The sequence below is a fragment of the Arvicanthis niloticus genome, chromosome 5 (assembly GCF_011762505.2).
Source record: "Arvicanthis niloticus isolate mArvNil1 chromosome 5, mArvNil1.pat.X, whole genome shotgun sequence".
Taxonomy (NCBI): Eukaryota; Metazoa; Chordata; class Mammalia; order Rodentia; family Muridae; genus Arvicanthis; species Arvicanthis niloticus.
This window is the reverse complement of record NC_047662.1, coordinates 24,229,978-24,256,282: the sequence shown is the minus strand read 5'-3', so window position 1 is coordinate 24,256,282 and position 26,305 is coordinate 24,229,978. Positions and strand designations below refer to the sequence as shown.

The 26,305-nt window shown below is 44.4% G+C and overlaps 1 protein-coding gene across 6 annotated transcripts in view; it reads right to left on the bottom strand.

The window, feature by feature from the left end:
• Positions 1-26,305, bottom strand: part of Zcchc17 (zinc finger CCHC-type containing 17) — a 39,714-nt gene that overhangs the window by 4,803 nt on the left and 8,606 nt on the right. For 3 of the 6 annotated variants that reach the window (XM_034502721.2, XM_076934122.1, XM_076934123.1), the window contains 5 exons: positions 23,893-23,950; positions 13,655-13,755; positions 12,251-12,342; positions 7,606-7,706; positions 5,482-5,627 (listed from right to left, as the gene is read on the bottom strand). In XM_034502721.2, coding sequence (XP_034358612.1) covers positions 5,482-5,627; positions 7,606-7,706; positions 12,251-12,342; positions 13,655-13,755; positions 23,893-23,950 — 498 coding nt within the window. Of the gene's footprint in view, positions 1-5,481; positions 5,628-7,605; positions 7,707-12,250; positions 12,343-13,654; positions 13,756-19,922; positions 20,075-23,892; positions 23,951-26,305 lie in introns of all 6 variants that reach the window. The other 3 variants (XM_034502725.2, XM_034502723.2, XM_034502722.2) reach the window with 2 other exon arrangements.

Here is a 26,305-nt window from a genome sequence, read left to right as displayed (position 1 = left end):
TATCTATAAGAGTTGCACCCTATCTACAGTGGGTGGATAATAAAGGGCTGGGCTGTGGCTCATGGCAGAGCACTGGCCTACCATGCACAAGGTGCTGGGTGGAACACCACAAAACAGCCCCAGAACTCTCTCTCCGTGGCATTTATACTACTTGGTATATTAACATCACACTGTATGTGTTTACATCTCTTCCATCAAAGACAGGGATTTTGGCCATTTTCTTCATTCTGTTCCTCAGTGACTGAAACAGAGGAACACACAGCAGAAGCTCCATTAATGCACAAAGCTCAAGTACAGTGTGTGTGTGGAGGGAATGGTAGGAGATGACATCATATCGAAGAAGTGGATGTAGCGTACCTGGATGTGATCTCAGCATCTGGTAGATGGAGACAGGAAGACCAGGCATTTAAGGTCATCCTCCACTACACAGTGAGCTGGGAGCTAGGCCATCTCTCAAAAGTGGGAGTGGGAAAGGGGAGGCAGGAGGATGGCTCAGCAGGATAAGCACTTGCTGTACAAATCTTGTAACCTGTGTTCAATGCCCAGAACCCACAGAAGATTGGAAGGAGAGAGCCGACTCTACGAAGCTGTCCTCTGACCTCTGACCTCTAACACAGACTATGGCACATGCACGCCATCACACACACCATAATACACTGAAGTAATTAATATGTTCTTTTTAAATAGAAAGCTGAAGCACCAAGGCTTCTGAGCAGACTTTGCCAAGCATCTTCTGTCTCACAGGCTTAGCATTAAATATGTTCTTCTACCAGAATGCAGAAGGCAGACACTGAAGCAGACTTGAGAAGAAATGGGCTTGCCTCCATTACACTTCCTGCCCTCTGAAGGTCACGAGAGCGGGCCTCCTTGAGACGTGTTCCTTTCCTTCATCACCACGCACACCTTGGCTGATTATCTTTTTCCTTAAGCAATTAGTTGATTGAATGATGTGATCTTACTTCATGTGAGATGCCTTCCACACATGCCTACCACAGACAGTCCCTCCAGTTCCTATTCCTGCTGACCGTGTGGATCAAATGCCCCTCAGATCAACTGTTCAGTTCTGCACACCGTCCCAGAACTATGAGTACTAGAGCAGTGTCCAAGCCCCACATGGACTTCCAAAGTCCATTTCTTATTGGAAAGAAAAGCCCATCCCCTAAGGGAACCTAAGGTTTGGAGGGGCAGTAACAGTGACGCTCAGGTAAGGCAGGAGGATAGCGAATTTCAAGGCCAGCCTGAAATACCCAGTCTCCAAGAGGAGAAAGAGGAAAGAGAAAAAAGAGATTTAGAGGGTAAAAAAAAGATAGGAGGCCTCCTAGAACTCGGGAGACTTGAACCTGATTTATATGATATATAGAAATACATCAACACAGAGCACCAAAAGACAAAAGGCCTCTGGGCAGGCTCAGTGGTTAAGTTACTTGCTTCCAGCCCTGACGACCTACATGATAGGAGAGAACAGACGTCTCCAAGTTGTCCTTGGACCGCCACAAGAGCAAGGGATGATGCCGTCCTCTCCAACAAAATGAATAAACAATTCATTTTAAAATAAAATTTTTTCAAGACAGGGTTTCTCTGTGTAGCCCTGGCTGTCCTGGAACTCACTCTGTAGACCAAGCTGGCCTTGAACTCAGAAATCCACCTGCCTCCGCCTCCCAAGTGCTGGGATCAAAGGCGTGCGCCACCACTGCCCGGCTTAAAATAATTTTTAAATAAACTGGTCAAGCTATTTCTTTAATCTCAGCACTCAGGAGGCAGAGGCAGGTAGATCTCTGTCAGGCCAACCACAGTTACAGAGTAAAACCCTGTCTCAATAAAACAAAAAAACAAAACACACAAACAAAAACTGGCTAGAGGTGATCTTAATGTCTTGTTATATCAAGTGTCTGACACTGTCCTAGACACAAGTGAGGCAGGAGCAACGCCATTTTCAAATGCTTAAAATATGCCCCTCTCCAGGTACAGCTACATAACAGCAGCACTCAGGGGGCCAGCAGTAGGCTAGCCTGGGATACAAGTAGCCAGACATTGCCTCAGGAAAGAAGAAAAAGAAAAGTAGAGAAGAAGGAGGAGGAGGGGGAAGAGGAGGAGAAAAAGGAAGAAAAGAGCTTTTGGCAGTCCTGGGAACTGACTGAATGGGAGACAGAGAATAAGGTAAAGCCATATGGCTTCTCTCTTAGGGGCAGAAACAGTAAGTCTGGTAGTACGTGTATGTTTGGTCAGAGAGCTCATGAAAGACATTATGTGGGGGCTGGAGAGATAGCTCATTGGTTAAGACCACTAGCAATACTAGCAGAGGACCCAGGTTCAATTACCACCATCTACACAGCGGCTCACAACCAACTTACCAACTTCCCCTTCTGGTGTTAGCTGGCATCATGTGTAAACACGTGCACAGACATAAATGCACGCAAAACACCCATAGACATTAAATAGTAACAACAAAATCCCAAGAGGCTGGAGAGCATGGCAGGAGCTGGGTGCTGTGATGAAGACCGGCTCTAGAGGTAGAGGCAGGAGGGTCAGCTGAAGGTCAGCCTAAACTGCATAAGGAGTTTGAGCTCAGCCTGAGCACATGAGACCACATCTCCTAAAACTGAGAATCAATTAGGGACTAATGTGTTACTTTCTATTCTGAGAGGCTGGGCGTCACTCTGGAGGGAACACTGCCAAAGATCACATCAGTCCCACTCTGAAAATCAAAGAACTGCAGTTAGTGTAAACTTACACAGCCAGCCATAAGTTCCCAAGGACCTCAAATTAGGTTTGAAAGATTCAATCCAAAGTCTAAAGTACCAGGGAGAGCCCAGGTGAGGGACATGGAGAGAATATAAAAGTCAATGACTTTCATGCTACTTGGCTAATTCTTTTAATGGTATAATGGGCCCTTCCCCTTACCTACACAACGACATCAATCCTCCATTTGTGAAGGTGCCCCTGAGCAAAAAGATTACATCAGAACCTTCACTCCTGGAGCTTGCAAGCCTGACACAAAATGACCATTCAACAAATTTTCAAAAAGCCGAGTTCATCTGCAACCCAGCACTCAGCAGGCTGAGGCCAGAGGACCACTGAAAGTTCAAAGCCAGCTGGGGCTACAGAGTGAAAATCAATCTTAAAAAAAACACCAAAAATGCTGGGTGTGGAGGTGTATAACCATGATCCCAGCACTCAGGAGGCTGAGGTGGACCTCTGGTGAGTTTAAAGACAGCCTGGTCTACAAATAAGAGTTCCAAGGCAAACCAGGACTACATAGTGAAAGACCCTGTTCTCCCTTACCCTTCAAACAGCAACCACCACAAAAGAACAAAACAAACCTCAATAACCAATCACATAAATATCCTGCAAGTTAAGGAAACAACTATTGGCTGACTTTTCCTCCTTCTCTGCATAGAACATTACACACCATAGTTTCTGTCTGTACCACAATAAAACCTGCTTATGAATCACTATGCTCTAAGCAGGAAAACGAGACAACTCCAGGAAACAGAAGTCCCATGCACTGATGGGAGCAGCAAGGATGTCCTGGAAGACAACTTGATAAAATCTATGTAGAATCTTAAAGGCTGTTATTTATTTATTTAGTGTGAGTTGTTTTGCCTACATGTGTTTATGTGCACCACACACAGCCTGGTGCCCATGAAGGTTAAAAGAAGGCATCAAACCCCCTGGAACTAGAGTTAAGAATGGTTGTGAACCACCATGAGGGTGCTGGGAATTGAACCCAGGTCATCTGCAAGAACAACAAGTGCTCTTAACCCCGGAGCCATCTCTCCAACCCCAGGAGCTCTAAGATCTTCAATATCTTCTTTGTTGTTTTCTTTGATTGTTTCCTTCATCCCTCCTTTGAGACAGGGTTTCCCTATGTACCCCTGCCAACTCACAGACACACCAAGCTTCCCCTGCCCCACAAAACAGAGTTACAGTTTTCAGCCCCAAAATACCTGAACTCACTCTGCATCCTCTGCTGCCCTGAACCTGTAGCAATCCACCCTCCTCTGAGATTACAAGTGTTGGACAGCAGCCTGGCTCCCTTGACTCAGTAATCTTTTTTTAAGCTTTATTTAAGCTTTATTCTTTTTTTAAGATTATATTTAATGAATCTATGTGTGTCTGTGAGTGCAGGGCACAAAAGCCAGAGGCGTCAGACTTCTCTGGAGTCAGGCTTACAGGCAGTTGTAGCTGACACATGCCACGGGGGCTTGGAAATTGAACTTGGGTGCTCTTACCCAATGAATCATCTCTCCAGATCCCTCCCCTCTCTTGAGAAGATTAATTTATTTTTATTTTACATGAATGGGTGTTTTGCTTGTACATAAGCATATGCACCACATGCATGCAGTAAGTAGTCTTGGAGGCCAGAAGAGAGCGTCAGATCTCCTGGAACTGGAGTGGTGTTAGCCACCACTGGGTACCGGCAACTGAAGCCAGGTCCTCTGCAGGAGCAGCCAGTGCTTTTAACCACTGAGCCTCAACTCAGTAAGCTTAACCCAGGAACATATACAGAGAAAGGTAAGGAGGTATACCCTAGGGTTGAAGCTGAGAGTTGGAAGTATAAGTATCTAATAACAAGGAAATAAATTAATGGTTACACCTAAGCACAGAGGCACACTTGGGAGGAGGATCAAGAGTTTAAGGGCATCCTTGGCTACATAGCCAGTTGGGGCCAGTCTGAGCTACAAGAGAACCTGTCTCAAAAAATAACCCAATCAATCAATCAATCAATCAATCAATCAACCAACCAACCAATCAACGCTCTAAGTCATAGCATAAAACTTTATGTGGCTCTTTTGGTTGCTTATTTGTTTTGCTTTAAAAAAAAAAAAGATTTATTTATTTTACATATGCGAGTATCCTGGAGCTGTCTTCAGACACACACCAGAAGAGGGCATCAGATCCTACTATAGATGCTTTGTGAGCCACCATGTGGTTCCTGGGAATTGAACTCAGGACCTCTGGAAGAGCAGACAGTGCTCTTAACTATTGAGACATCTTTCCAGCCCCTTTGTGTTGCTTTTTGACACAGGGTTTCTGTGTAGCCCTGGCTGTCCTGGAACTCACTCTGTAGACCAGGCTGGCCTGGAACTCTTGGGATCTGCCATTTCATGGCTTTTAACATCAAGCATTTTTAAAACACTTAAGAATACTTTAAAAATAAGGGGAAGGAGAGATGGTTTAGCAGTTAAGAGCATGGTTGCTATTCCAAAGGTCCTGAGTTCAATTCTTAGCAACCGCATGGTGGCTCACAACCATCTGTAATGGGATCCAATGCACTCACTCTTCTGGTGTGTCTGAAGACAGCTATAGTGTACTCATATAAATAAAAATAAATAAATCTAAAATTAAAAAAAAAAAAACTCTCTGAAAAGATGATGAGGGCTTGCTTTTTAAATTTTTCTCTACTTCTAAATCCTTACAAAAAGCATTTGTATTTGAGACCTACAAAACTGAGACACACAGCAGCAAGGCAGCTCTTACCTTCTTTCTCTTCCTGGAGGAATTCTTTGTGGGATCAGACTTCTCAAGTCCTTCTGCCTTTGCCTCCTCTTTTTCCTCTTCCTCTTCAGGGATCAGAGAATACTTGGTCCCACCTGGCTGCATGAAACAGTCCTTTGCAAAGTGGCCTGTGGGAAAAAAGAGAGACTAGAGAGGGAAGAAGCCACTCTCCACTGCAGGTGGGGGCTTCCTGGAGGCTCCTGACAGGGCCCACCAATTCAGAACATTACTGAGTGTATCTGGGGCAGTGCTGCTGCCACCTCAAGTGGCAATGCTCACTCAACCAGAGTCGGGTGAGCAGCTGGTGTTAGAGCCACGAGAGTCGTTGGTGCAGCTCTGGAAATGGCAGAAGGTACGAGCAAGCAGGCTCATGCTGCCTCCCTTAGCAATGGGGCTTATTAATTTTTAAAGATCTATTTTGGAACTTGTTCTTGACAATGAGAGGCTGCTCCAGAGAGCAGAATGCTTAACAGAGGGAACTGAACTGCAGGCCAAGCCCTAAAGGAAGAGAGCTGGCAATATGTGGGCACTCATATCCAAGCTAGCATAGAGACAGGCACAGACACCCAGGGTGCCTGAGAAGTAACAGACTGTCAGGTCTGACAAGGGCCTCAGAGATCATGAAACCCAACACCCTGCATCTGCATCAGGTACTGAGACCTAGAGTTAAGTAGCCCAGGGTCACACAGGAGCAAAGCCAACACTTAGCTCAGCTTGAATGTCTCCCTGTCTTGTGCTGCTTTTGATGCTCCAAAGCCAACCATGTTTAACCTGACCTTTGCTGGCTGGGTCAAATTCTACTTCTTGTTATTCCTGTTGGGATATCAGTAAGGTGCTCCACACTGAGCCTGTGGAATTACTGAGGGTCTCTTCTGCTTTTTAGGATGAGTTAGGTTTTTTTAAAGTCTGTATATATGTGCACACCTATGTGTGGGTATGTGCACATGAGTGCAGGTGCCCAAGGAGACCAGAAGAGGGCATCTGATCCCCTGGAGCTACAGGAAGGTTCCAGACAGCTCATTTTAAGAGTAGGAAAGAAGCGTATGAGGAACTGCAGAGCAGTGTGTAACGTGTTTGCACATTGAGCCCAGAATTAGATGACGTCTGGAAAGGGGACACAGTGTAGTTTTCCAAATATCAGGGATGCTACCACGATCTCCTCAAGGGGATAGCTTCCCTCACCGCCATATTCTCCTTCTCTCTTCATGAATAAAAGTAGGGCCTTTTAAAACCTCACAAATTCAGGGCTGGAGAGATGGCTCAGCCGTTAAGAGCATTGGCTGCTCTTCCAGAGGAACCAGATTTTATTCCCAGCATCAACATGGCAGCTCACAACTGTCTGAAACACCAGTTCCAGGAGATCCAACATCCTCACACAAACATGCATGCAGGTGAAATAGCAATTCAACAGGACACAGATCTGCTACCATCACTGCAGAAAATGAACAAAGTGGCTCTGACTCTCCTCTCTCTATGACCCCTTTCTCCCTCTTCTCCCCTCCCCTCCTCTACGTGTTTCTAGCCGGCCTCTTCTTTTCTCTCTCTCTCCCCTCTTTCTCTGCTTCTACTCCCTTCTCAACTCCTCTTCCCATGCCCTTAAATAAACTCTATTCTATACTAAAAAATAAATAAATAAGTAAAAATGAACAAAGAATGATGGATGGAAACTCGGGATGGGAGGTGACAAATTGAAGTCACTCTGACAATGAGAAGATGGCAATCTCTCATTATAGCTTCAATGAGGGAAGTTGGGCTGAAAAGCTTTTAATATTTGAGTAAGACTAGAAGAAACCTGAGGAAACAGCCCAAAGCAAGCGACAATCTTCTATCTGTGTTACAAAAAGGGCACTCTGTTAAGAATTTGGAACCCAATTCTGGGCTAAAGATGAGGAAGAAAGAGTCTAATTTAGATCCATAAGGAATGTATCTCCAAGACACTTCATTTCCACAGAACAGTACCCATTCTTGGAGATAAGTACGGCAGAGAACTGTGTGAGTGAGTGCAGCCAGCAGCTGGCTGAAAGACGGGGAACTAAACTAACTCGGTCTCCTTCAGCCAGCAGGGCATCCTAAAGGAGAGGAGACAGAAATGGCAGCTTCCCCTACCTTTGCAGCCACACTTCTTGCAAGTTGTGTTCAGGACGGCCTCAAGGGTGATCTTCTGCCCAGTGTAATCCTGGAAGGACCGCCTGCGCCTCTCTTCTTGCCTGTAATGAAAGACATCCTGACCACTGGTGCTTTTCAGAGAAGAGGCCAGATATATTACAGCACAATGCTGCGTGTTTTGTTTTTGAACTAGGAAAAGGGAAAGAGAAATATTGGACAGAACGAGACAATGGAACAGCTCCCTCTTTTTTTTTCTCATTTAAAATGAGACTTTGAATTAACAGTTATGAATAAGACTAGGTTTTAATAATATACAGGAAAGGCATTTGAAAGTATATTTGCCAGGCAATGGTGGCACATGCCTTTAATCCTAGCATTCAGATGGGAGAAACAGGTAGATCTCTAAGTTGGAGGCCAGCCTGGTCTACATGATGGGTTCCAGGACAGCCAGGGCTACATAGAAAACCCTTGTCTCCAGAAAAAGAGAGAAACAATAATTACTTACCATGGGAAACCACCCTACAGCCCTTATCAGATCACTCATGAATTTAAAAGACCTTTACAAGCTTTCTACAAACCAAGGCCAAGTTCCTTAGGAGACCTTGGTCTTGGGGCTTTCAGTTAGATCCTCAACCCCTTTTCCAGACCCTTTTTATTTTTCATAGGCTCTGCCCAAGAGCTAATTCTATTTTTTACAGATGCTGAGTGCCTCTCCTTAGATCAGCTCTGCAATGCCCCACCTCCTGCCCAACTTCCACAACGCACTTGCTACCCAAAAGTTCTAAGGCTCCCTCTTCCAAGTCTTCTTCCCTGAGCCCCTGGGCCAAAGGTGACTACTCCTATCACACTCTTAATGAGCATGAGCTCCTATAGAGAAGACACACACTTATAGTCAGTACACAGCTCGTCTAGTGAGCACAAGCTCCTATAGAGAAGACACACACACTTACAGTCAGTATACAGCTCGTCTAGTGAGCATGAGCTCCTATAGAGAAGACACACACACTTACAGTCAGTATACAGCTCGTCTAGTGAGCATGACCACCACTCTAGCTTCCAAAAGCACAAATTCACTTCTTTTTACAGTAGCTGGCAGTACACCAGTTATATGGTATACTCCTATAATCCCAGGACTGGGGAGGTTAAGGAGAAGTTTCACAAGTTCAAGACCAGCCTGAGCAATTTAACAAGGAGCTATCTTTAAAAGTACTAATTGTTATTGGTGTTATGAATATATGTCTAGCATACAAAAATCCCTGGTTTCAACTTTTAGTACCAAAAGGTATATCTACACACACACACACACACACACACACACACACACACACACACAGAGAGAGAGAGAGAGAGAGAGAGAGAGAGAGAGAGAGAGATACAGACACACACAGATACAGACACACACAGAGATACAGATACACACACAGAGAGAGAGAGAGAGACAGAGACAGAGACAGAGAGAGAGACAGAGAGATACAGACACACACACACACTGAATGCTTCTTGTATAATTCTGTTTGTGAACTCATCCACATCGCTGTCTATAGTTGAGTCATTTATTCTCATTGGTATGTGGTATTATTTTATTGCTGTCAAAGATAGGCTGACTTTGACCTCACAGAGACCCATCTGCCTCTGCTGGAACTAAAGGCATATTCCACCATGTCAGAGAAAAATATGGTTACTAAACATTTTTAAATGTTGCTAGTATGACTACAGAATTACCGGCCCACCCCACCTACCTCATCAATGAACTACTGGAATGCATTAAGGGGCCAATCCTACAGATCCAAAACTACAGGCTCTCCATGACACAGGGCAACAACAGGATGTCTGAGAGGAGTCCCAGTGAGGTTCCAGTATTGATGGAGTAGCAGAGGCCAGAAGACTCAGCTCAACGAGTCGTTGCAACAAACATTTGCAAGCAAAGAAGTGTGGACAAAGGGTAGACTGTGGGACACACTGGGACACACTGCAGCTTCTAAAACAAGTTTTTTTTTTTTTCTTTCTTTCTGTTGAGGAGGAGGTTTCAAGAGTGAAGGGTGGGTATAAGGGGTGGGGAGAGACAAGTGGGACTGGGGTGCACGATGTGAAATTCATAAAGATCCAATAAAAAGTAAAAATACACACACACACACACACACAAAAAAAAACCCTAAATTTTGTGGGGCTAGGGAGATGGCTCAGAGGATAAGAGCATTTGTTGTTCTTCCAAAGGACTAAGGTTAGATTCCCAACACCCAGCTGCTTGCAGCCATCTGTAACTTTAATTCCAGGGAATCAGACATCCTCTACTGGACTCTGAGGGTACCACATGTAAGTGGTGCAAACATACACGCAGACAAAATACCTATAGTGATTTAAAAAAAAAAAACCAAAAAGGTATTAAATCTCACTTGTTTCTACTTCTGAGACACTGGAACTTGAGTTGGGACTTCCTCCATGAAGGCAAGCGAGCTACACCCGAGCTTCACCCCAGCCCCCTCTTGAGCTTTTATTTGAAATAAGACACTCACTAAGCAGTCTGGACAGTAGCTAGAGGTGCAGGTCTGCACCATCAAACCTAGCTCTGACATTTTACTTAATTTTCATTAATTTACATTTAAATAGTCCCAGGTTATTCATAGCTACCCAAGTGGACACTGCAGACGAGCATACAATTTAAGTTCTGAAGATGACTGCACAAATGTCTAGCCTTTGCCCTAGAAGAATCTAAGTGCACAAAGAGTCAATTTTCTGGTGTATGAATTATAGAAAGGAGCCCTTTCAAAACATACTGAAGTCTGAAAAACGAAAACCAAGACAGGCATCTGAGGATAAGAACACAGGTCTTTGGGTGTCCAACATCAAAGCATCCCACCTGTACAGTCTGCACCCGGTCCTACATCACAGCATCCCATCTGTACAGTTTGCTACACAATCACAGGCTACTTATCTCCAGCTACAAACTAGAAATGCAAAGTGAAACACAAGACCATACTTACCTTACAGGTTACTGTGAGCATCACAGGCATAACGTCCACCTGCCTTATGTCTGGTACACATCTTTTCAGTAAACACTACCTTCCTACTTTTCAGATAAAATTCCTTCAGAGCTGAAGCAATTTTTCTCAGAATGAGAAATATGAAGGCTTCAATTTTTTTTTTTTTTGCAATAAAGATCTCATTCAAATTATATTCATTATTCTTTACCGTTGTGTTCCTGAGCCAGGAGCTCACTATGTAGCTCAGGCTAGCCTTTAACTACATATTCTCTTGCCTTAGTCCACCAAATATTGGGATTATAGGAATGTACTGCCACATCTGGTTTATTTATTAATCAATGATGTCACTGCCAGAGAGGAGGAACATGATGTTTAACATCAAAATCAACAAATAATAACGTGGTTAACTTAAAGATAAATGTGTGATTTAGTTGGCTTGCTTGAAGCACTAGAAACAGTAAGCCCCTCGAGGGTTGGGAGTAAATGTACAGCTTTATGGAACTGGGTCGCTCCTTCCACCTTTATATGGGTTTCAGGGATTGAACTCAGACTGGCAGGTTTCCACAGCAAAGGCCTTCCCCCAGTGAACCTCCCCCAGCAAGGGCTCTCAAAGATTAAGCAAATTCTGGCTAGAAATTCAATAAAGAGCCAGACCCACTGGCATAGCTTGTGATCCCAGCAGCTGGGAGGCAGAGGCAGGTGGGTCTCTGTGAGTTAAAGTCCATCCTGGTCTACAGAGTGAGTTTCAAAACAGTCAATGCTTACGTTGAGAGACCCTGTCTTAATAATAATAACAATAACAACAACAGCAACAACAACAATAACAAATCAATAAAAGGAACATGGTAATAGCAGTTCCCCTGGAATTTAAACCTTCCTGCCTGGGGTACATAGAGAGAGACACTCTCAAAAAACACACACCTTTCCCCCTGAACAAAACAAAAGCATTTACCATCACGTCTGAGGAGCTGAGGTCTATCCCTGAGACCTGAATGGTAGCAGGAAAAGAACTGTTCTCACAAGTTGTGCCCACAAATATGTCCCCCTTACCCCCAATAAAGAAATGAATGTCTTTTTTTATATTTTTTAAAAATGGAATTCAGTACAGGATTGAGTCAGAGAGCAAGCTTCCTGGCTCTGCAGACTCCACCCTTAGACAACAGACAACCTTCCACTCTCAAGTGGAAGGTGCTGTGTTCAGTGTGAGTCTAACACCACCGGCTCTACCTTTCCTCAGAGCCAATGCCGAAGCCTCTCAGGAGAGGCTGCAGCAGCACCTCACGAGCTGCTGACAGGCAGAGTGGAGACAGGAAGAGAGGAGAGAAAGGAAACAAAACTGTGGAGAAGACACCCGAGGCTAGATTCCCACCTGGGTCTTTCACCTTCAGCTCCACACGCAGGCTGTGTAGGTGGGTGGGTGTGCACCCTTGAAATTCAGCAGGCAGGAATCTAAGGTGAGAGCACTGGGACTTGAGGCCACCCAGGCTACACAGCAAGGCCCTGCCTCAAAACAGTCAGGAAGCAGGGTTCCACCTATAAAACTCAAGGTCATCTACGCTATGACACTCAGTCACACCTCCGCTGCCAACAGCAGCAGCCCATCCTATCCTAATTTACTGCCATCTTTACTTGTGGGGTTTCAGCTCTGCAAACCCTTTACCTACTCAATGATAACGTTGTTGGGATCGAGGTCTTTCCCAGTTCCTTGGTTGACAACTTTCATGGAGAGGGACACTTTTATTCTATCATTTTTCATCTGAAAAAGACAAAAAAAGAGTCACCAAAACCTCTCTCTCTGTGTGTGTGTGTGTGTGTGTGTGTGTGTGTGTGTGTGTGTGTGTGCAGGAGTGTTCATGTCAGTGCATGTGTGTACAGAATCCAAAGGTCAACCTGAGTCATTCCTCTGGAACACCTACAATGTTCTTTGAGAACTGGAGCCTCCCCATTCAGCTAGGGACCAGCAAGTCCCTGGGGTCCTCTGCACCTCCTCAGCACTGGGATTACAGGAGCGCACCACCACACCTAGCTTTCAACTTAGGTGCTAGTGTAAGTGAACTCAGGCCTTGATGCTTGCATGGCAAGCATTTACCAGCCGAGCTATGTTCCCAAGCCTCCAAACCCATTGAATACCTGACCACTGATCTGTAATACCTCAGAGTCTAACCTGTAAATATCAGAGCAAACACTAATTGACTAAGTACTAAGCTAAAAACAGGGGTTTGGGGGTACAAAAAGTAAAAAGGGCAAACATACTGGCAGAAGAGATACAGTAAATGATCTTTATCCATTCCTATCTTAGAGGTAAAACAGAGGCCAGGGGCCAGTGAGATGGCTCAGTGGGTGAAGGTGCCTGCTGTCAAGCCTAACAACATGAGTTCAATCCCCAGGATACACAGGTGCAGGGAGAGAAGAGACTCCAGCGAGCTGTCCTCTGATCTTCACACACTGTGGCCTGCATGTGGGGATAGGCAGTCAGACAGCAGACATACACACACTCTCTGCCTCGGCCTCCTGTATGCTAAAATTGCAGGCGTACACTACCATACTCAACTATGGCTCTGTCTTACAGCTACAGGACCTAACCCGTCAAAGCACTCAACAGTTTTCAGCTTCCGAGTAGTGTCCCTGGCTTTCTGCCTGCCATTCCCTGGTAGACCGTGGAGGGCATGCACTCCCATGCCTGAGCTGCCCATCCACTGCAGAGTCCCAAACTCTAGGAGAAATGGCTGTGTGTGTCCTTTTCCTTCCAGCCCAAGATGAAGGGCACATGACAAGCACTCTCTGAAGCTGTGCTGAAGAGTAAATCTTCTTTGGGTTTTTCTGTCCGAGCTTCAGGAGGAGCGTTCTGTGAACACACACTCTTCAGTACACTTCTATACTTCATGTTATTTCTCCCATGCCTGCAGGACACTCAATCACAAGATTCACACTCAAGACAGATTACTGGGACAAGATTTAAAAATAAGGACATCAGCCACCACGAACATTTATGCACTGTCATGGAATTCCAATGAAACCTCAGCTTTTTATAAGCCTTTCAAACCACATGAAGGTACAGGAAACTTTACCTCTCGGCCAATAAGCTTCACCCAAACTTTGTCTCCAACATCTACTATCTCAGAAGGCTTGTCCACTCGACAGGATGACATGTGAGTTCGATGGACCAGACCTGAGACGAGAAAGAAAAACACACATTTATACTCTGAAAGCATGGGTAGGAAAGGTTGGAGCTAGGGAATATAGGGAATTCTTGATGAACATTTTATATAGATTAAAACTAAAAACTAAAACAATTTAAGATCACCCTTTAACCTAGTCAACAAATCAACGCTGTTTAAATTTTACTTTATGTGTATGGGCGTTTTGCCTGCATATATGTCTGGTGTATGGGCGTTTTGCCTGCATATATGTCTGGTGTATGGGCGTTTTGCCTGCATATATGTCTGTTCTTCATGTGTGTGGCTACTACCCAAAGAGGCCAGAAGAGACCTCCGGGAACTGGAGTTCCAGACAGCTATGAGCTGCTATGAGGTACTGGGAATCAAATCTTGGTCTTCTGGAAGCAGAGTGGGTGTTCTAAACCACTGAGCTGCCTCTCCAGGGCCAATAGACATTGGTTCAGTAACTGCCTGGACAGAGAGTTCAGAAGTAGAGTGTGCTTAGGATGCACTAGGCTGGGGAATCAATTCCTAGCACCCAGAGATAGGGGAAAAAGTAAAAATATGTAATAAAATGACAGCAACCACATAAATACTGAGCTGAGTTTTGTTTTCTGTGGTGCCTGGGATTGAAACCGAGCCCCCTGCATGCTAGATGGGCATCCTACCACTGAGCTTATACCCCAGCCCCTCAAATGATTTATTTTTAACTATATGTATATGTGCCTATATGCTGGGAGTGTCTGTGTGTGTATCTTTAAGTGCAGGTGCCCACAGAGGCCAGAGGGGGACATCAGAGCCCCAGGAGCTGGAGTTACTGGCAATGGTGAGCAGCCAACATGAGTGCTGGGAAACAGACTCTGGTCGTCTGCAAGAGCTGCAAGGGTTCTTAACTGCTGAGCCGCCTTTCCAGCCCCACTCATACAGTGTACACAGAAATACAAGTTGGTAAAATTCTATAAAAGCAAAGGCTTCCTTCTGTGGTGTTGATCCTTTATCCTTCTAGGACCTTGCACACACCAGTCAAACCACTGACCAAGGCATTCATACCTTTGCTAGAAGAATATCTGGAATTGTTCCCAAAGAAAAAAACATCAATAGATGCAAAACACCTGAGGGGAAAAAACATTGGAGGTACTATTATGTATGAATGTTAAAAATGTAAGAATTGCAGCCTGCTGGTGCTGGCGGTGGTGGACAGCAGCCCACACCTTTTATCCCAGAACCTGGGAGGCAGAGGAAAGTGGATTCTCTGAGTTCCAGGCCATCCTGTCTACAGAGGGAGTTCCAGGACTCCACAGAGAAATCCTGTCTGGAAAACAAAAACAAAATTAAGAATTTGGGTTGGAGAAATGGTTTGGCAGTTAAGAACACTTATTTCAGGGACTAGAGAGATGACTCAGCAGTTAAGAGCACTGGCTGCTCTTTCAGACCCCGGTTCAATTCCCAGCACCCACATAATGGCTCACAAACATCTCTAACTCTAGTGTCTAGGGGATCCATAGTTTCTTCTGACTTCTGAAGGCACCAGGTATGCACATGTTCCCCATATATGCAGGCAAAACACTCATTTGCATAAAATAATACAATAAATAAATAAATACAAGAAAAAAATTGCATACAGTGGCTCATACTTGTTAGTCCAGTATTCACAAAACTAAGATAGGAGGATCACAAATTTGAGGCTAGCTTGGTCTTCATAGTGGGTCCAAGAAAGCCTGGGTTACAGACTGAAGCCCAGTTTCAAAACAAAAAGAACAACACAATTCCAAATCCACTTTAATAACTAACAATTGGAAAACATCTTGGGAAACGATGATAAATCTCTCAAATGGAAAAGGAAGCACCCATTTAATTAAATTAGTTACAAAAAATAATTACAGTTGATGTTAAGTGAAAAAGAAATACAAAAGGTACTTTTTAAAAAAAGGGTCTAACAGCTGGGCAGTGGTGGCGCACGCCTTTAATCCCAGCACTTGGGAGGCAGAGGCAGGTGGATTTCGGAGTTCGAGGCCAGCCTGATCTACAGAGTGAGTTCCAGGACAGCTAAGGCTATACAGAGATACCCTGACTCAAAAAAACAAAAAAACAAAAACAAGAACAAAAAAAAAAAAGGTCTCACTATGTAGCCTTGGCTACAGGTCTGGACTACAGGTCTGTGCTATATACCCTGGCAAAATACTATTTTAAACATTAAACTGGCAACAATGTTTAGAAAACAACAACCAATATTGGTGAAAACAGAAAAATAAGAAACATTAGAATTAACTTTTAGAAGTTACTTAACAATAATTATCAAAAATGAGAGTCTGGGGGAAGGGAGGGAAGGTAGCACAGGGAAACAACACTCGCCTAACATGTATGTCCTGAGTTTGATCTGTAGCACCACAAAAGCAAATTTTAAACCTTACAACAGTTTTAACTTTGGCTGGGCACAGAAGCGTACAGCTCTTGGGAGGTAGAGGCAAGTGGATCTCTGGGGGTTCAAGGTCTTCAGAATGAGTTCCAGGTCGGCCTAGGTTCTAGAGAGAGACCAGTCTCAAAACATGAAGCACACGGGGTGGTAGCACACTCAGGAGGCAGAGACAGACAGAGCTCTGAGTTCAAGGCCAGCCTGGTCCACAAAGCAAGTTATAGGATAGCCAGGGCTACACAGAGAAACCATGTCTCGAAAAACTAAAGCAACAACAACAACAAAATACCCACAAAGCACAAAAACAACAATTTACAACTTACATGTCCTTAACCACCAAGCCATCTCTCCAGTTCCTTAAATAATTTAAAAATACCCGTTTCCTGACTGTTGAAGGTGAATTCCTCTAGAGAACAACCTTCTTTCTATATTCCAAGGTAATTCCCTGCTGTGGGCACAAGACAGAGTCTAGTCAATCAAGGAACTCCATCCTCCTGACCATAGAAATTGGCTGGTTGGGTAGAGAACAAGAAACCACTTATGTCAATCAGTCATCCTCAAAAACACACCTACAACTACAAAATGCTGTAAACACGCAACTTGACCAGTAGGTGTCAGGAGTCTGCCAGGGAAAAGTAAAGAACACAGATGAAGTCTAGAGTCTGAGCTAAATCATCTATAATCCAAGCACATGGGAGAGAGGTTGAGCTCGAAGCTATGAATAGAGATCTCTTCTTTAAAAGCAGAACGAAACACAAAAACACCTGATACATCTATACTAGCCCAGGAAGAAACTAGAAGTCCTCGGCAATATCAGCCCAAAACAGGTGTGTGCCCTTCTGCATCAGTCCTGGCTATCAGTCTCACTATAACTACACCTAGGAATCCTGCCTAAGAAAATAATCAGGCTGGACTGTGCTGTGCACCCAGGCTGACCTTTGACCATGCAGGCTCATCTGCTTGTCTTAGTCACCTGAGGAGCTGGGGCTACAGACTCAGGCTGCCATGTTGGCACAAGGCATCATGACAGGAGAATCTAGAAGCAAACTAACACCCAACACAAGCATTGCAATTGCACCAATCCTGGGCTGTTGCCAGAAGAGCCAGCCAAACATGCCAGTGGTTTATTTCATAGCAAAAAACGTGTACAGTACTGTGTATAGCAGCATTTTCCACGGCAAATAAAAGTCTAATACAAGGTTGTATAACATGACTACAAATACTTAAAAGTGCATCATTAACAATGGAAATAATATCTGTGTTAGCTAGTTTTCTGTCAACACCAGCTGGAGTCATTTGGGAAGAGGGAATCTCAACAAGAAAGTGTCCCCAACACACTGACATACAGATCCAGGCAGGTGGTCCTGGATGTTGTAAGACAGCAGGCTGAGCAAGCCATGAGGAGCAAGCCAGCAAGCAGCACTCCTCCATGGCCTCGCTTTAGTTCCTGCCTTGAGTTCCTTGATAGAATGTGACCTGACAGCCATAGGCTAAAATAAAGCCTTTCCTGGAGGGTGGTGGCACAGGCACTCGGGAGGAAGAGGCAGGTGGATCTCTGAGTTTGAGGCCAGCCTAGACTACAGGGTGAGTTCCAGGACAGCCAGGGCTATACAGAAAGACCGTGTCTCAAGAAAGCAAAAGGCAAACAAAACAAACAAAACAACCCCAAACCCCTTTCCTCTCTAAGTGTTTTTGCTTTGTTGAAAAGAAATATTACAGACACTCGCTTATTTTCAGATATTTTATAATAAAGAAAATTTGAAGATTTATTTCTGGAGAAGACGAAAATAATTGTTTCTAAGCATAAGCCAGGAATTATGTCTAAAATAAACTGCTTTCCCTAGTAAATAGAAAGACTTCTTAGTTTTATTTTTGAGACAGGTTCTGACTATATAAGCCAAGCTGGCCTGACTTGTGAGGCCTGACTCAGACTCTAAGTATACTTGTGGACAAGACTACCTCATCTAGCTGCTGAAGAGTCTCTCCCTCCCTAATAACTTGCCTGCACACACATGAGTGTTTGTATATATCTGAAAGTCAATGTGTTTATCCCTTCTGTTTGAGGCTTCTATTAGAAGCTACTGTTTTCTTTATCTGTGGCTAATGGGTTTCTTACATCTAAGATGATTTTATAGATTGACATTTCTTCTACAAAATGCTTACTATGTAAACATGTAGATATATATAAGCTATGTTTTTAATTAGTACATATAATCTCCAAACTCAGTATAACTCATGCATCCAGGGTTTTTAATCCATCAACCATGATGATGTAATGAGCAGTCCGGCCTAACTGTAAAGTCTCAAGAGGAAATTCAGATGCCCTGAAGGAAAGGGAACCTCACAGTTGGGCATTTTGACTGCAATAGTCCTCTGACAATTGAAACTCCTTCCACTCCTCTATCATTAACGTATAATGTAAAGGAAATTAATGTGCCAAGGAGACCCAACAGAACAGTGTATTTCCTCTCTAAATGAACGGTCTACTTACTGGAACCACAAGGAAACGCCAGCAACTAAACAGTATGTACTCCTCTCACCAAGCATGCGGCCTTTCTTTCTTCTTGTTTGGTTATTTGAGACAGGGTTTCTCTGTGTAGCCCTGGCTGTCCTGGAACTCACTCTGTAGACCAGGCTGGTCTCAAACTCAGAACCACCTGCCTCTGCCTCCCAAGTGCTGGGACTAAAGGTGTGTGCCCAGCAGCTTGTGTTCTAACTTTCCCTCCAAGACTGAATCCCGAGGCAAGCACTGTTCACTGAACTTTACTCTCAGCTTCTGGGCTTGGATTCCTGATGTGAAGCCACAAATGCCCAAAGGGCATATCAAATCCATCATCATGTTCAATAAACCAACATGACACTTAACAGAGTGAGTCCCAACTGAATGCCTGTCAGCACAAGGAGAAAATAACACAACCCTGACACGAGAGAGAGAGAGAGAGAGAGAGAGAGAGAGAGAGAGAGAGAGAGAGAGAGAGAGAGAGAAAGCGCTTACTACCACTGCCTAGAATATAGAATGTCTCCCCATTGTTTCAGGCTCAACACTAATCTCTCACACAGCTCCCACTGGTAAGAGAACAAGAAGATAAACTTGCCAATTGACAAGAGGACCAGTACAGCCAAAGCTTGGCAAAGGGACACTCTGCCTTACCTCTGGGGTATATTCCCTCTCTAGCCTGTTCCATCAAGTCGTCTCCAGTAAATGGCATGTGACAGTAATACTGGCAGAGAACTTAGTGCTTCCATGCCTTTATCTGCTGGGATTAGAGATACAGTCAAACATTTACTAACTCAATATTGCAGGCAAAAATGGATCTGAGGATAGATGAAAGACAGTTCTGTCAATCAAACAGCCAGAGTCTAAAATATGCAAATCATCCCCATTTCACAGAAGAGGAAACTAAAGACTCAAAAACCAAGTGATTTTCTCAAGTCAAGAAACTAGTAAATGGCTGAGCTACAACTTGAATTCGTGTGTTTCTGCAACAAGACTCACTGACTGTCCCGTATATCTCAGACATTGTACTAGGCCCTGAGCCATCTCAACAGCTTAGGTGAACTCAGGGCAGTCTCTGTTACCTTCCTTACACACTGTTTTAATTTGTTCCGTGTATAGTCGGATAGGGCTCCACTGTCACTACCACAGCCACAAGCAGCATAGCTATTTTACATTTAATGGCTAAAACAAAAATTGTAAGCTACAGTATCTGGACTGCAGACATGTAAAACATAAAGATACATTTGGCTGGGTAGAATGTCACTTACCCAGTCTCATCACCATGAAGCCTAATGCAGGAGGGTTATACTGTGAGTGCTCGTCCAGGATACAGTGTGGGATCTTGTCTCAAAAATCGAAAATGGCAGCAAGCTGGCTCAGCAGCTAGCTGACTGCAAACTTGAGGACCCCAGTTCAATCCCTGCAACCACACAAAAAGCCAAATGCGGTGGCTCACATCTGTAATTTCAGCACTCCCACGGGGGAGTTACCCGGAAGTGTACAGGCTATCCAGCCTAGAGTATGCAGCCAGGCAAGAAATAAGAGGCAGCACCACTAATGTGGATAGAGAGAACTGAGTCTGGAAAACTGTCCTCTGACCTCCACATGTGCACCATGACACCCAGGAATGCTAACAATAATAAAACCTTAATACACGAATGAGAGAGAGAGAGAGAGTGTGTGTGTGTGTGTATGGTTTTGGCTTTTTGTCCTTGTTTCCAGCAAAGAATCCATTAGGCATGATTATCAGAATAATAGGACAATGTTTTACTAGTTTTAAGAAGCCCCCTTTGATCATACCCGAGTTCATGCCAATAAGGTGATAGATAGTCTTTGCCAGGGGTGGTCACAGGTAGAATCCAGCAATGAGAGGACTGGAACACTCAGTCCAATCCTTCCAGCTCCCACAGCCAGGAATGCAGGAGTGGGGAGCGAGTGGCCTTTAGAACAGTCCCTGCACGTATCCATGTAGCTCACGTGATGGCATGGAGTATGCAGTGCTAGACAGAACAGAGTACATGGACACCTTCAACCACTCCACTCACCTGTCCTGTGTCACTTCCATTGTTTGTTTACTCCTGAACTGTACTTAAAAACCAGCAAGGGGGAATACATGCTTCCTGAGTTCTGTCAACTGTTACTTTGGTGGTTTTGTTTGAGATAGTATTACAGTATAGCCTTGGCTGGTCTGGAACTCACTATGTAGATCAGGCTGACCTTGAACTCAGGTATCTGGCTGCCTCTGCCTCCTGAGTGCCGGAATTCCAGGTGTGCCTTGCCATGCCCTGCTCATTCGTAGTTTCATGTAGCCCAGGCTGGCCTCCAATTCATTATGTAGACAAGGCTGGGCTGCTTTCTGGCCTCCCTGCCTTTGTTTTCCATGTGCTGGAATTACAGGTGTATACAATACCTAATCTACTCTAATTACCAAACTTAAGTAGGGGTCATGGAGACCTCCAAGTTAGACTGGCGGGTCATCTTTAGGGGCACCTGAGGTGAGGCAATCTTGTGGGACTGAACTACTACTTTACCTATAGGACCTGATCGTTAATCCATAGTTGACATGTCAGAATTGAATTGAAAGTTGTTAGGCATCTTGTTGGTGTCTAAAAAAAAATGAAAAACTGGTTTGTGTGACACAACTAATGAGAACAAATCTATAAGGTTACCACCAGCACATACAGTTCTGTTGAGCAACACTATAGAGAAGAGGTTATGGCCAGGGAGAGGGTTCAGTGGGTAAGGCGCTGGCCACCAAGCCGGACTACCTGAATTCAAACCCAGAACCCACACAGTAAAAGGAGAGTACCTCCAAGTTATACTCTGACCTCCACACAAATGTTATGCCATGTTCCCAAGCCCCATTTGCATACACAAAACAAACAAATATATATATATATAGTCATATAGACATATATATATGTATATATATAGTCTCTCTCTATATATATATATAGACTACTTTTGATCTGAATACCAGGTAGAAGTCTTTAACTTGATAAAGACTAAAGGATTAAAGGATTGATAACTTGATAAAGGTTAAAGGATTCTGCAAACAGACTCTGAGAAAAAAATTCAAATTAGCACCTCCCTGAATGAAAGATGTTACATTCTGATCAAACCACAATTTATTCATCGCTCAGAACCTCCAAGGCAGGACCCAATGATATCCCCCTTTAGAGAGAAGCTAGACACTGCAGGGAAGTCAACTACCCCGTCATCCACCACACCTACACAGGATGCTAGGATCAGAGCTCATAGATTCTACCTAATTATTTGGCTTCCTGAGCTCCCCCTGAGTCTGGCACAGCTGTCAGCCTGACAGATCCACTTGTAAGCTGTCAGCCACTATCACAGGCATTATCTGACAGGGAACAGCCACGAGTGAGGTGACAACTGACTGCTGAAAGGTAGCAGGCTTTTCATCTCCACACTGTTCCCAAAGTGTCACATAAATGCCCACACAAAATTGGCACCAGCAGCCATGGCAAATACACTAACAAGAAAATCTGTCTTTAGGCAGGAAGAGGTGTGAGTCCTGAGGATGGGGTGAGCTCCACCTCCCCAAGCCCTAGCCAACATAAAACCCAGAACTTAATTACAGACTGCTGCCTGCCAGTGTGCAAGCCACTTAATGGAAGGATGAGGTGCAGCTGCCTCCAAGGCTCACACACGCTTCATGTGCCACAGATCTGCACAGCTTTCTGACAGAAAAAAACTAAGAAAGACTCCAAAAAGTGAAAAATCCCTCTCCTCTGTACATTCTTCTCTCAGCGAGCCAACTAACCACAGGGGGCCACTCGGAGGAGTTTGCTCAATAGCCTCTGTACAGACAGTCATTTAAAACAGAGACATGGTACATACTCTAATAAAAAGGGTAAGGGAGGGCATGCCACATGAATGTTCTATGACTAGGTCTAAATTCTTATTATTTTTTTTTTTTTTAGATATCTTCCCATGTCGGTAAACTGAGATCTGCCTTGTTTCATGTTTGTTTTTTTATGGTGTATTTGATTTTTTTTGAGACAGGGTCTTTCGTTATACGCCCTTTGAAGGGCAAGGAACTCATTGAGATGCCCCTGCCTGTGTTTCCTGAATGCTAAGATTAAAAGTGTATGCTACCATGCCCAACTTTTAGTTTTTACTGGTTTACTTTTATTATGTTTTTACTAATTTTATATGCAAGTCAGGGACACATTCCATGTGGGGTCTGAGAACTTGCAAGAAGTCAATTCTGCCCTTCCACCACGTGGTGTCAGCACTTGAAACTCAGGTCCTCTGACTTGGTGGCAGGTGCCTTTACCCACTGAACCTGTTTTGGTTTCTGTGGCAGGGTTTCACAGCCCCAGCTGGGCTCACATTCAAGCATGATACTCCCTTCAGGGACCCCAGAGAGCTGGAACTAAAGGCATAAGCTATGGCATGCAGCTTTGCCTCACAGATCCTGAAATTCCTTCTTTTAACCACGTGGTCCTTACCAGCTCCAAGTCCCTGCCTTATTCTCTCTCGTGCTGTTCATAGAACACTCCACTGTTCAAGGCCAGACTCAATTTCTTTTCCTTATCCTATAGTCTCCGAGAGCAACCTACTTCTGTGTTTCCAGGTGTGTGTGAGGAGCACACGTGCATGCAGGAGCCACAGCAGGACATCGGGCATCTCCCTCTAAAACCCTCTGCTGTCGTGCCCTGAGTCAGTGCCTCTCACTGAACAAGATGGCTGCAGCTTAGGCTAGGTTAGCTGGCCAGTGAGCTCTGGGGATCTACTGTCTCTGCCCTCCGATGCTGGGGTTACACTGGACGCCAGGCCTGGCTATTTATGTGGATGCTGGGGACTGAGCTCAGTTCCTCATGTTCTCAGAGCCATGTCCAGAGCTCCTTTGTGGTGGTTTTAACTTTTTGAGACAGAATCTCACCGTGTAGTCTTTGGCTGCTCTTGACCTTGCAGCATCCCTCCTTCCTCTACAAGCTTGAGTCACCACATGCTACTACAATGCTTCTCCAGGAAAACAAACATCAATCTAATGCTCAGTTAACAGAGGCCGGCAAGCCTAAGATCAAGGCACATACACAGTGCACAGGCACATACAGATGCACATAAAACTCTTTATCCCTATTGCTGCACTGAGAACAGAGTAAAATAAACAAGCAACTATCTGAAAAATGTAGGTCCTAGAGCGAGGAGGTGGGGGCCACAGAATGAGTGTGATGGAAGTGCTGATTCCCCCTTAAGGGCTCCCACCTTGCTTCCGACAGCCTGGGATTTTGATAAAAGCTCCATAGTCTGTCACCATAGCAACCTATAAAGACAAAATAAAAAATCAATGTTGCACAACTGAGAATCAATCTCTCCTCTTTATTGTTTTTGACAGAGGATCGCAGGTAATGCAAGCTGGCCTCCAATTCACTGTGTAGGCAAGGCAGACCATGAAGTGAAACTGGATTCTTTCCAGAGCCACTGTAAAGAAAGGGTTATAACCCTAAAATTCTATTCTCTTGGGATATACAGAGGAATACGCTATGGGAAAGTAAGGATAAAACAGTTTCAAACAAAGCAACAACAATAACAAAACCAAACCCAAACCAGTACAATTAAAAGCTCACAAGGTGAAGCCAGAAGGGCTTTAAGAAAGATTGAAAGGATCTGCAGAGATGGCTTAGTGGTTAAGAGCAGTTGTTCTTGCTGGGCAGTGGTGGTGCACGCCTTTAATCCCAGCACTTGGGAGGCAGAGGCAGGCAGATTTCTGAGTTTGAGGCCAGACTGGTCTACAGAGTGAGTTCCAGGACAGCCAGGGCTACACAGAGAAACCTTGTCTCAACAAACAAACAAACAGACAAACAAACAGTTGTTCTTACAGAGTGCTCAGGTTCAGTTCCCAGCACCCACACAGTGGCTCACAGCCATCTGTACCTCCAGTTCCTGGAGACTCAGCGCCCTCTTCAGGCCTCCAGTGGCACTGCAAGCCTGTGGTACATAGGCACACATGCAAACGGAAGCACCCATACACATAAAATAAGGATAAATATTTTTTTAAAGGTAAGAAAAGAAAAGGTGTTAGACAAGATGTTAGAAATGAGCTGGTCTAGCCAGGCACAGAGTTGCACACCTGCATGGTCCAGCATGAGGGGTGGGGGAGGCAGGAAGATTGCCATGAGTGCATGTTTAATGACAGTGTAGGATTCTGTCTGAAAAACAAGAACATTAGCTGGTCCAGCCCTCTCATCTTTTTGAACAAAATGAGTGAAGGCCAGAGATGTCAAGCACTTACCCAAGCTCACAAAGTAATTTGTTCTGTGTGAGAATGGTCCCAGATGAAAAACTATTTCCCTTTTTTAAAAAAAAAAAAAAAAAGTTTTTTGTTTTTTGGGTTTTTTTTTTGTTTTGTTTTGTTTTGTTTTTATGAATTAGTGTTTGCCTGAATGTATGTATGTGTACTATACACACAACTGTTGCCCAGAAAGGTCAGAAAGGACACTGGATGACCTGGAAGTGGAGTTATAGATGGTTATGTGCTACCATGTGGGTACCGACTAAAGAAACTGTGTCCTCTGTAAGAGCAGTAAATACTATTAACCACTGGGCCATCTTTTCAGCCCCAAGTCTTCCCATTTTTAATAAAAATAAAAGCAAATGTCTTCATTCTACCTCGGCTAAAGCACTTTGACATTGCTGTAGGATTCTGAAAGACAGGTTGAGCAGTTTCACACTGGCATTATTATGGATCACAATTATCTGAAAAAAACTTAACAACAGCATCTGGAAGTTAGGGCCCAAACCACTTTGCTGCCGTAAATTAAGACAAAATAACTTCTCAATCCTGAGGCTCCAGGGCCACATTATCGTCTTTAGAGGTAATAACAGATCTTAATTTTGACTCTCCCAAAGGGAAAGGTTAATGTGCTTCAGAAGAGAAGCGTTCAAGTCTTCGGTGAGAAAAGGTACTCCTGCCTCCTTCCAGCACCAGGTGTCTCCACCTCTGTGTCTCCTAGGATGCCGTCAGAGTGGAAATTAGCAGGATGGCACCTGCCGCAGACTGGCACAGTCTTCCTGGGGTCCCAAGAATAATTACTCAAATGACTCAGGAGAGCAGGTGGGGGGAAAGTCAGTCATTATCGCTATAGAAACTCCAGCCTTAGGTAAAATGACTTTCCTTCTTTAGATGAGAGCCTGCACTGGCCCTGAAACTTGCTCTCCTCATAATGTAAATGATGAACCCAAGGCTCAGAACTCCTGGTTCAGCGCTAGCGAGTAGCACATCCAGGCACGGAGCATTCTTTGTCTCCAATGGTAACTCTACCAACACTGATTGCCCCCGGCATTTCCTTTGTCTGTGGCGAATCTAAGACAAGCCTTATCTCCCACTGCTATCCTTACACCCCTGCCATGTTTAATAGACTCTGGCAGCAAGATCTCAGAGGATGAGAGAAAAATGGATACTGGCTTCTCATCTGCTCAGTCACTGCACACTGCTGCCATCCCGGCTAAGCCCGTTAAGAGATGAATCCTAGAATTCCAGTTGGACCAGTTTCATCAAGGACAACTCACACTAACAGCCCGAGGGACAGGTGTATCCCATTATTTATACAGCAGCTATGTATGCCAGGTACCAAGCCAGAGAGTATGAAATAAAAACAACTTTTAAAAAACAGATGCC